This window comes from Gorilla gorilla, chromosome 9, assembly GCF_029281585.2.
Source record: "Gorilla gorilla gorilla isolate KB3781 chromosome 9, NHGRI_mGorGor1-v2.1_pri, whole genome shotgun sequence".
In the NCBI taxonomy this organism is placed as follows: domain Eukaryota; kingdom Metazoa; phylum Chordata; class Mammalia; order Primates; family Hominidae; genus Gorilla; species Gorilla gorilla.
The window spans coordinates 37,427,108-37,439,664 of NC_073233.2; the positions used below are offsets into that span (position 1 = coordinate 37,427,108).

Genomic DNA, 12,557 nt, shown 5'->3' on the forward strand with positions numbered 1-12,557 from the left:
TATTTTGGGGGCACACGTTGTTATTTTGATACCTGTATACAATGTATAATGATCAAATCAGTGTAATTGGAATATCTATCACCATAAGCATTAAATGTGTAAAATTTTAAATGTGTACTCCCTTTGACTTAACAAACATATACATATTACAAAGATGTCCATTGCAGCATTGCTCATATTTGCCTAAATGTGCATCACCAGGAAAATTTTAAAAGACAGCATAGATGTGGATGTCAGTATGAAAAGATGGCCACAAATACATCTTATCAAGTGGGAAAAAGTATATCACAAAGTAATATGTATAGTTTTGTGTGGGTGTGGGTATGTGTCTCTAATCAAGAATGATACACTATCAATAATAATATTGGAGGAATAGGTTCAAGAGGTACTTTTGCTTATCATTTTATTCAGTTCTGAATTATTGAAAATTTTTTTCAAAACTAACATGTATCCCTTTTATTATTTAAATGAGAACCATTTTACACATGCAAATATATGCGTAATAATTTTTGGGAATATACAAAAAGCATGCTATTAGTGAATAACTCTGGGAAATGGGAATAAAGTTTGAGAGGAAGAGACTTTACTTCTCATTAATTTTTTTTTTTTTTTTTTTTTGAGATGGAGTCTCGCTCTGTAGCCCATGCTGGAGTGCAGCGGTGCAATCTCGGCTCACTGCAAGCTCTGTTTCCTGGGTTCACGCCATTCTGCTGCCTCAGCCTCCCAAGTAGCTGGGACTACAGGCATGTGCCACCACACCTGGCTAATTTTTTGTATTTTTAGTAGAGACAGGGTTTCACCGTGTTAGCCAGGATGGTCTCGATCTCCTGACCTTGTGATCTGCCCACGTCAGCCTCCCAAAGTGCTGGGATTACAGGCATGAGCCACCGCGCCTGGCCCATTAATGCATTCTTTCTAATATTAATTTTTATCGCATATTATATTATAAAAATTAATACTTTAAAAACATTGAAAATAGTGATATTATTGCACATACTATTCAGATAATTTTGGAAAGAGATTTTTGAATCACTAAGCTAATCCAAAACATTAGCAAAAAGAAGTTTAATCCAAAAAAAATTAGGATTTTCATTTTACCTTTAATCTTATTCATCTTTACTGCATTATGTTACTTTTTGTTTTCTTATGTCAGTTCTTATTGTCTTAAGTACATTCAAGACAATTCAACTGAAAAGAATGTCATGGGTAATGGAGAAGTAGATTATTTCATATTGGTTCTGCTAAAAACATCAAAGCCCAAATTCAGCAACAAAAGACCACTGTGTTTTCAATATGAGAGAAAACAATACCAAATATGTTCCACAGTATCAGAACATTAAAAGAATCGACTTATAAAAAGCAAAACAAACAGTAGAAAACAAACAGTAGACACATTCCAAGACCATAAGTAACAGCAGCATGGCTCAAATTCTGGCAATTGTAAATCCCTTATATTGTTATGGTAGCTTCATGTTATGGTAGCTTCATCCTCTAATAGAAATAAAGACATTTTATGTAAGTTCATTTCTGAGGTACATTCCCCTAATACTAGAAAGAAGATGTACATGGAATATGGGAAACTTCAATATATAATATATCCAGTGAAATGGAAGAGGAAGTGCCCAAAAGGTAGGGCCATGATGTGGCTGAACATTCTGCTAGACACTGCAGAAGCAAAGACCAAAAGTACAACAATGGCAAAAATGCAGTAATGGGCTTTGCTTCCTGGAGTTGAAAGTTTGGCAAAGGTGGCAGACATATATAAATAACACAAAGTGACCAGAGCTGTTATTCATCCTCCCATCATGCGTTTGGAGACATTTATAAATCGTCCTTGAATTTTCCCTTTGGAGTCATACTAAACCATTCCTTTCCCAGGTAATATCCAGTCTAATACTTTAATACCACAGTTATTCAGTGCTATCTACTCTAAGACCAAGTGATCTTGACCTCCAATGAGGCACCCACAGGTTCAGTCATCAGACCACCAATACAGACAACTCCTTCCTCCAAAATCGGAAACTCAAATTTTTCTTCTAGGAAGTCAAAAACCTAATCTTTCAACTTTTTCTCCTTTCAACTTTTCTTCCCTTCAACTTCACCAGTGCATCACCCTAAACGGACCTCTAATATCTTAAGCCCTCATTATTTTCCAAGTCCATCAGCTCTTTGGCTGATAATGCATTCTTCACATTCTAACCTATTTTTTACCACCAGAAGATAAATTTTAACAAAGCCCATCTCTAATCACATAATTCCCATTTCAACAACTTCAAATAGCACATACTGGTTAACAACCTACAGTCCTATCCCGGTTTTAAATTCCAGCTATGCTATTCACTGGCTTTGTGACCTTGGGTAAGTTCAACTTCCATAACAGAGAAGTTTTCCCACTAAAGACTGAGTAAGAACATGATCGGAATTTCACATTTACCAAATTCACTCTCAGGATGCAACTGTAACTCTCTGTTGCTAAACAGAACCCCATCCATTTATGAGATTTTTTCCCATAAATGGAGGAGATGGATCATCTCCATCACTCCCAAGGTGTTCCCTTCATGTCTTTTAGAAAGGCTATGGGCTATGTTTCACCTAACTTTGGACCTCCACAGGAGTGCTTATGTCCTCAAGGGAAGTATGGCAGGCAAGTCTGCAGAATTTCACCTGGAATTTTAAACTCCAGATACTCTACCTACTCTTGGTCAATACAATGATCAGGCATGTTTTTGAAGAGGGTCTCTTTTTTCTTATTATTATACATGCTTTTTATAGAAAACTTAGAAAATGTAGTAAAAACCGAAGAAAATAATTATCCATACTTCCACCACCCATTTCACATATAAACTTCCAGTTTTGTCTCTATACATGTTTATGTACAATGTAAATAAATGTAATAAATAAAATATTGTTTTCTTACCCGATTTTTCTCAATTAACAACATTACGATTTTTCTTAATCATCATAAATTATTCTCCATTATTTGTGATGCCAACATTTGGTATTCATAATAAAGACATGCCACAATATATTCATACAATCTCATTGTTGATTTCTTAACCTGTTTTCAATATTCACCATTCTAAATAGTACTATAATGGACATCCTTAAAGATACATTTTGGTGCAAACTATTGATTAATTTCTTGGGGTAAGTTGCTATAAGTGAAATTTCTGAGTCATAAGGAATATGCATTTTTTAAGGATTTTGATAAATGTTGTCAAACTGACCTGCAGGAATATTGTGCCACTCTCTTTGATGGTCCCCAAAGTTCCCTGCTTCCTTGTATTCATACCTTTGTGTAGCCCCTCCCATACTGTCAACTCCAGGAAGCAAAGCCCATTACTGCATTTTTGTTGTTGTTATATTTGTGGTCTTTGCTTCTGTAATGGGTAGCAGAGTATTCAGTCACATCATGGCCCTACCTTTTGGGCACTTCCTCTTCCACTATGTCATGCAAAGAATTTGGCAGAAGTGGTGGATGCCACTTCCGAGATGAGGTTATAAGGGACACTTCAGCTTCTGTTTTGCTCTTTTGTTCTCTCTCACTCTTTTGTCTAGCTCATATTGTGCAGGCCCACATGGCAAAGGAACTAATGCCTCTGGGCTACAGCAAGTAAGTATGCTTAGAAGTAGATCTTCCAGCCTTGGTCAAGCCTCAGATGTTTGCAACCTGAGTTAGTCTCACAAGTAACTTTGAGTTAGAACTACCCAGGTAAGTCACTCCAGGTTCAATAATAAGTATTTGCTGTTTTAAATTACTATGCTTTGAAGTAATTTGTTACACGATTAAAAAATAAAGCAATAGATAACTGATACATAAAATGAGTGTGTTAGTTTTCTTGTATCTTTATCAGCATTGTATATTCCTAGTTTTACATCTTCCTAATGTTAAAGGGAAGAAAATACCGTCTCATTGTTTTACAGTTATTTTATATCTAGTGAGGCTGAAATTTTTATTTAGTTTGGCTCTTGTAACTTTTCTCTTGTCATGTATTTCCTTTTAATGTCCTTTGCCCATTTTTGTATTGAAGTGCATATCATTTTCTATGCCTATATAAGGTTTATTATATATTGAGTATTATCTCATTCTCTGATGTTTATGTTGCAAAGATTTTCCCCATTTTTCATATTCTTCTATTTATTTTTGCTTAATTATTTTAGATTTAGGAGTTTTTACATTTTTATATACTCAAGTCATTAGTTTTTCCCTGTATGGATTCTCCCTTTGTTTGCACATTTATGAAGATGTACTTACGAAGATGTACTTATGAAGATGTCTACTCACTATTACACTGGGTTAGATGTTTAATCCATATTTTCTTCTATTTTATGGTTCCACATTTAAATCTTTAATTTAGCTGAAACTATGAATTGTATAAAGGAGGTGATATAATTTTACTAACTTTTTGTAAAGGAATAGAGGAATAGTTAACTTTAAACACAAATAAGACAAAAGACTTATCCAAGTAAAAACAATACAACAAAATGCAATAAATGTATTTAAGCTTGTTCATTATTATTATCATTATTAGCTACAAATTATCAATTTGCTGTTAAAGGCCAGGATCTGTGCCAAATACTTAAAATGCTAGTATTAATAGCTCCATTTTCCAGAGGAAGAATTTGAAGCTTAAAAAGGTTAAATGACTTGTCTAAGGCCACACAGCTAATAAGTGTTGGAGCCAAGATTAGTTATTAATATCCTAAAGCAGTAATTCTGCCTTTTTAAAAAATAAATAACATGAGCTCCATTTATGATCCAGCTGCAAATAATTATCAAATTATCCTCCATTTTATCCTTAACTAGATGGAAATAGTTTTGAATATGACTAAATTTAGAGCTAATCAAAATTTCTAAACCTCTAAAAGAATGAAATGCCTCATTAATAAATAGTTTTGCTTTGGGAATTTAGAGTAGCTATTGTAAAAATATCAGTGATTGTGTTTGGGAATTAAGTTTTAGAAACAAAACCTTGAAAATAATTTGTGTTTGAAGCATAAAAGTATGCATCATTTGATAATCAGCAATAATATTGTTAGGAACAATTTAAAAATCGTAAAATGAGACAAAAAGAAAGGTAAAATGAGTAGCTGAGCAGCAGTGGATATGAAGGCACCTAAATTTGGGGAAAAAAATGAGAAAGTACACTTAAAACTTGATTCTGCTCTTCTATGTCCGTTGATGGAAAGAGTGAGATTTAGATAAGATGGAATTATGTTCTTGGGTAATATGAGTCAACTGTGTTCAGGTATGTTTCATAATTATGTGCAGGCACAAGCCAAACAGCTGGAGAGATATTTTGTTATTGTCTAAAAATTCTACTTTTTATTTTTACCAAGAAGTACAAGACTCCTTCTTCATCTACCTAGAGCCTCACTCTGGCTCAGGAATATGGTAAAGATTATAAATGGCATGAGGGATGAATAAAAGGAAAGTTGGAGTGAAATCTTGAGCAAAGTTAGGAAAGGTAATTCTTAAAAAGCTTTGACGTTTCATTGATGTGTCAAATTCCCTTCTATGAACAGAACTAAAGGTGAATAGTTTGGGCTGGGTTAATAAATGGGGTGAAATTTTAGCTGGTGTACCAACAAATAACTATTCAGGGAAGGAAATGTTATTATAACACATTTTTATATTTAAATTGTATCAAACTCTAAATTTCTAAAATGATGCAAGTTGTGACGTAATTCTAGAACAGTAGAAAAATAAAATTACCATGCTTATCAGTCAGGGTCCAGTAAGGAGATACAAACCACATAGTAATCAAAGAGGGAAAGTTGAACATAAACAATTAGTAACAGGGGATTTGAGTGGCTAGTAACAGTTAAAGAGAACACTAAAGAATATAAGAATGGCAGGTGTAGGGGAAATGGAAGGTATAGAAAGATGCCTGACTCATGGCTCAGATCCAGTTCACATCAGAGAGGGCACAGCCATGTCTCACTGGACGTCGAAGAAGTCACTGAGGGGTGGCACCAGTAGTATTCACTGTAAACTGACTTTGGAGCTACGGGAAGCTGTCCATAGGGAGGTGCTTAGCTGGTAACCCTCCACACAAAAGTCATTTGCTATGGTCTGAATGTGTCCCCCAAAATTCACATGTTGAAACTTAATTGCCAATGTGATAGTATTAAGAGGTAGGGCCTTTATGAGTTGATTGAGTCATACAGCAGAGCTCTCATGGATAGAATTAGGGCCTTTATAGAAAGGCTCAAGGAAGTTTGTTCAATCCTTTCTGTCCCTTCTACCATGTGAGAATACGGCATTTGTCCCCTCCAGAGGATGTAGCAACAAGGCAGACAGCAGCCCTCACCAGACACCAAACTTATTGGCATTTTGGTCTTAGACTCCCCAGACCTCAGAAGTATGAGAAATAAATTTCTATTGTTTATAAATGACCCAGTCTGTGGTATTTTGCTACAGCAGCACAAATGAGACAAATTGGTACCCAGAAGTAGGGTGTTGTTATAACAAATGCTTAAAAATGTGGAAGTAGCTTTGGAACCGGGTAATGAACAGAGGCTGTGAGAGTTTGAAAAAGCAGGATAGACAAAGCCTATATTACCATGAATGGATCATAAAGGGTGACTCTGGTGATGACTCTGAAGTGAAGAGCTGTAGACAGAGCCTAAATTTTTTTTATAATTACTATTATTTGTATACATTTAAGAAGCACAAGTGCAATTTTGTTACACGGCTATATTACATAGGGGTGGAGTCTGGGCTTTTAGTGCATCCATCACTTGAATGATATATATTGCATCCATTAAGTAATTTCTCATTATCCATCCTCTCACCCTTCTGAGTCTCCAATATCTATCATTCTACACTCTATGTCCATGTGTACACATTATTTAGCTTCCACCTATAAGTGAGAACATATGGGTTTTGTCTTTCTTTTTCTGAGTTGTATCACTTAATGGTCTCTGTCAGTTGCACCCATGTTGCAGCAAAATATATTATTTCACTCTTTTTAACAGCTGAATAATATTCCACTGTGTATATATACCACATTTTCTTGTCTATTTGTTCACTGATAGAACCTTAGGTTGATTCCATATCTTTGCTATTGTGAATAGTACTATGATAAACATATGAGTGCATGTATCTTTTTTGATATAATGATTTCTTTTCCTTTGGGTAGATATCCAGTAGTGGGATTGCTGGATGAAATGGTAGTTCTATCTTAAGTTCTCTGAGAAATCTCCATATTGCTTTCTATACAGGTTGCACTATAACAATTTACATTTCCACCAAGAGTGTATAAGTGATCCCTTTTCTTTGCATCCTAGTCAATATGTTATTTTTGTCTTCTTCACAGCAGCCATTCTAACTAGTGTAACAAGTATCTTGTTTTAATTTTGCAGTTCTCTGATGATTAGTGATGTTAAGCATTTTTTATACCCTTGTTGGCCATTTGTATGTCTGCTTTTGAAAAATGTCTATCATGTCCTTCGCCCACTTTTTAATGGAGTTATCTGTTTTGGTTTATGCTGCTGCTGAGTTCCTTGTAAATTCTAGACATTAGCCCCCTGTGGGGGACTCTCAAAGTGCTCAGATTACACTGCCCAGGCTGGAGTGCTGGAGTGCAATGGCGCGATCTTGACTCACCACAACCTCCGCCTCCCGGGTTCAAGTGATTCTCCTGCCTCAGCCTCCCCAGTAGCTGGGATTACAGGCATGTACCACCACGCCCAGCTAATTTTGTATTTTTAGTAGAGACGGGGTTTCTCCATGTTGGTCAGGCTGGTCTCAAACTCCCGACCTCAGGTGATCCACCTGCCTCAGTCTCCCAAAGTGCTGGGAGTACAGGTGTGAGCCACCGCACCCGGCCCCATTCATTCTTTTTTATTCTCTTTTTTCTTTATTTTTGTTTGACTGGATTAATTCCAAAGACCTGTGTTCAAGTTCTGAGATTCTTTCTTCTTCTTGATCTAGTCTATTGTTGAAGCTCTCAAATGCATTTTGTAATTCTTTCAATGAAAATTTTATTTCCAGTTGTTCTGTTTACTTAATTTAATTTAATTTTTATTTTTTGAGGCAAGATCTCACTTTGTCACCCAGGCTGGAGTGCAGTGGCATGAACACAGCTCACTGCAGCCTTGACCTCCTGGACTCAAGCAATCCTCCCACCTCAGCCTTCTGAGTAGCTGGGATCACAGGCATGCACCACTAGGACTGGCTAATTTTTAAATTTTGTAGAGCTTGGATCTTGCCATGTTGCCCATGCTGGCCTCAAACTCCTGGGCTCAAGCAATCCTGCCTTGGCCTCCCAAAGTGCTAGAATTACAGGTATGAGTCACCATGCCCAACTGCTGTTTGTTTGGAGATACAGATGTCCTTGATAAATTTATCATTAATCCTGGATTTATGTTTGGGTTTCTGTATTGGTTTTCAGATCCTCTTATTGGTGTCCGTGTCTAGGAAAATGGGTGATATACTTTCCAGTGTCATTCTTTCTCACACAGTGTCCCAGTGTGAGATCCAGGGCTTGGGAGGCTCAAGGTGCTCTTCTGTGGCCTGGATTCCCCAGGGGGAGGTAGATCACAGAGGAACTCACTCTCCCTCTCCCATATTGGGGATTCACTTGCCATTTTCAGCTAGACCCCACCAAGCAGGCTGCCTGACCACCTTCTGTTTCCCAGCATCTACGTTTTCTTTTGCTTGTCTGTTGAGCTTGTTTTCCTTCTTGGATAAAACTTCACAGTGTGAATCTCTACACACTGGTTTGCTTCTTCCAGGTGGGTGAGGAATGCTGGAGAATCCTCTCATCTGCCACCTTGGGAAACTCTAAAGCTTCTTAGAGATTACTCAAGTGGTTGGGATGAGAACATTAGTAGAAATATAGACAGTAAAGCCCATTCTGTTGAAGTCTTAGAAATGAGAAACAGACCTTGACCTGTTTCTGTAAATAAAGTTTTATTGAAATGTAGACACATCCATCCATTAACATATTATCCAGTGTCTGGCTCTTTAGAAAAACATTCGCCAACCCTGCCATATAGTATTCCAATGAATACACAGTGTCTAACACAATTTATTTATCCCTTCTACTGCTGACATCCATTTGAGTAATCACAACTCTGAAGCTACTAGAATTAGTATTGCTATTAACATTTTATTAATTTATTGTTTCCTTAATATATGTAAGCATATGACCATTTGTTGGCATATGACTAGTAGGGGAATTGCTGGGTTGTCTAGACATGTTCAACAGTAGTAGATACTGATAGTTTCCCAAAGTACCAAATTCTTCATTTCAATGTAGAAGAAAACTGATGCCCTAAAATGCTGGGTAATATCATAGCAATGAATTAGGAAAAATTATTTTTGACTTTAGAAAATGTGTTTTAAAATTAAAAAAAAAAGTTAAAGGAAAGTATTGAGTTAAGTTAAATTCTAAATTTCTAGGTACAGAGTGAAGTCATATATGCAGAAAAAGCATTTCTTGCTCTAAACAATAGATAGTACCCTTTATAAGAATCTGGGAATAGAAAAACTTAGGCATAAAAGCTGTGGATTATAAAGTCCTTACCTTTGAATAAATGCAACCATCAGTTCCAAACACCCACTTCTGAGATTCATCTCCACTATGTCTGTAACGAAAATGTAATTTAGAGATTGACATCTTCTCTCCACAGAAACACTTGTAGGTTTTAAATAAAATGATCATTTTCCAGATAGCCTGGCAGGAGGACTGCCCACACTCTACTAAAGATTCTGCCACCATCACTTTTATCTCAGCAGCTAAAGCTTTCCCTAAGACAACCAATTTCCCTCCTACAGTGCTCTGGTACCCTAAGGGGGGTAAGTATGTGCATGTGTGTGTTACCAGTAGCAACAGTGATCAAAAGTTTTAGAGAACAAATACAACCAATGAGAATATTATGGAAAGTTCCGCCTGCAAAAAAGATCCTCTATGAGACAAAGAAAGAGAATTAATTAAGTATAAAGATTAAGAGAATAGTATGAAAAAAGATACCATGGAAAATTAGGAACCTCACGCGCCTAATTCTGAAACAGCTAGAGAATTTTGTCAGGGAATATTGTATTTTCTCAGAATAGTCTGAGTAAGAAAAAACTAAAATGTGATGAAGCTAATTATGCCTAAATTAACTAATCATGTATTCATTAATATTTAGAAATCTTACAAAGGTAGAACAAAAATGAATTAAATTAAGTGTAACAGGATGTTAAACAAGACTTTTCCTACTGCCTCTGAGTTTTGACAGAAACATCAAAGGTTGAGTATAAGAGGTGTCAGGTAATGCTCTATTCTATTCTAAAGCAAGGTGCTATGTGATCTGGGCAGAGTATGTAAAGGCAGCCGTCCAAAACTAGTTCAGTACACATTAGTCTTTAGCCTACATCCAGTTATGTAAAAGAATATGAAGAATTCATAGGCATGTTGAAATGGATGCTTAATAACAATGTAGGTGTCTAGAATCCTAGCCTCAGAGGTTTTGATTCAGAAGGTCTGGACCCACCCCTCACCCAAAAAATCTACATTAACAGGTGTTTCAAGTTATTCCAATTATAAAATTCTGGGGATTTCTATGTGTGTGGTTAATAAGCCAAACTTTGGAAACCATGTACTAGAATAATGAGGGCAGTGAGGAAATGAAAAATCAAATGTTTAAACTTAGAAATAATAAGAAACATGTTGTCTCTGTGCTGGGTTCTGGGCACAGAGCTTCTAACTCCCTTGACATTCCTTGAGTGATAGAAGCATCTTTTGTCCTAATGAGGGGATTCTTGGAAGGCTCCTGGACAAGGGCTGGTCACCAGAAAGACCAAGTCATGATTCAAATACTGGAACTTTTAGTGTCCCTGTGCCTTCTCTTAGGAGAAAAGAGGAGCTGGAGAATGAGTTAATAATCAGTCATGCCTCCATAAAAATCAACAGAATATAGGATTTGGAGAGCTTCTAGGTTTGTTAACACATCCATGTGCCAGGAGGGTGGTGCATCCCAACTCCACAGGAACAGAAGCTCCTGTCCTCAGGACACTTCCAGACCTTGCCCTGTGTACCTCTTCATCTGACTGTTCATGTGTATCCTTTATCATATCCTTCATAATAAACTGGTAAACATAAGTAAATGTTTCTCTGAGTTCTGTGAGCCATTCTAGCAGATTATCAAACCCAACGAGGGGGTCATGAGAATCCCCACATATAGCTGGCTGGCAGGAGTATAGGTGACAACCTGGGACTTGTGACTGGTGTTTTAAGTGAAGGCAGTCTTGTGGGACTGAGCCCTTAACTTGTGGGATCTAATGCTAACTCCTGGTAGATAGTGGCAGAACTGAATTGAATTGTAGGACACACAGCAGGTGCCCACTGAGAACTGAAGAATTGCTTGATGTGGAAAAAAAATAACACATCTAATATCAGAAGTGAAGTGTATGAAGTAGAGAAAACTACAAAAATATTATAAAGGATAAATGATTTGATGATTGAATAAATGAGGTGGAGGTTAGAGAAAGTAGACAAGGGTAAGTCTCAGATGTCAAAATTGGGAAAAGAAGAGGAACATGACACTATTAAAGGAAAATGAAATGAGAACGGAGCAGAGGCGGGCAGAGATGTGAAAAATAAGAAGAGTTCTAATAGTTATGTAAAAGTGTTTAATAGTAAATAAAATATCTTTCAAGGTATAACTGACCCCTAAGCTAAGGATCCCATTCTAAGGCTTTGGCAATGTAATTGTTGCTCAAAACAACTTCAGCATTAGGTGGGGTGATGAAGGTATTGGGGGAAGTTGTCTTTCTAAGGATCTTTCTATATTATAATTAATAAAGGAAAAGGGAAGCTTTTTAAATTTTGACTTGGGGTCCAGAACTAAAATGATGGTTATGATAATAATGATTATCCAAGAAAAAACACACAGACTGTGAGAATTTGAATGGAAGTGAGGGGCTATCCCAGTCGAGTTCTCATTTTATAGATGAATAAAATGAGATGCAGAGAGATGAAGTGAGCTGGTCAAAATCACAGCACTAGTTATTATTAAGTCAGAACCCAGAATGTCTGACTTAAGCTCAACATCTCAATTAGATCAGAAAAGTATAACGGAAGTTATTTTGTGTAAGTGGAAGACTGAAAATGGAGTCAACATCTTAGTCTCACTAATTATAATTTGACACAATCTCAGTAACTTAAAACATATTGATATAATCATAATGTTTTTATACAACTGTATTAAAATAATCACCAGTTTTATACTATAACAAATTCTGCTGAGGTACTGAGAAAGTTCATATTTCAAACCCTGAATGAAGAAATAACAAAAACAATATTGCTAGTCTTTAAAGCTGTCAATCCCAAGCTTAGAAGTATACTCTTTTCAAAATAATAAAAAAGAGTGATTGCTGTAATGCTTTGATGGAAATGTGTTGGGTTGCGATAAAATTTAGATCATTTTAATGTGTAAGGGCTATAACTCAATGCAGCTTCACTGCTTACAAGCAATCTCTCCTGTTTCATAAATTATTGTGAGTATATTTCTTCGAGATAAATAAAATGGCAAATGATAATTTTTCAAAGTATATGACATCT

General features: G+C 36.2%; 1 protein-coding gene across 1 annotated transcript in view; it reads right to left on the minus strand.

Annotated features, from left to right (window-relative positions):
• The window catches only part of DCDC1 (doublecortin domain containing 1), a 401,001-nt gene that overhangs the window by 114,366 nt on the left and 274,078 nt on the right, over window positions 1-12,557 (minus strand). The window contains exon 18 of the mRNA XM_055356896.2: window positions 9,537-9,597. Coding sequence (XP_055212871.2) covers window positions 9,537-9,597 — 61 coding nt within the window. The remainder of the gene's footprint in view (window positions 1-9,536; window positions 9,598-12,557) is intronic.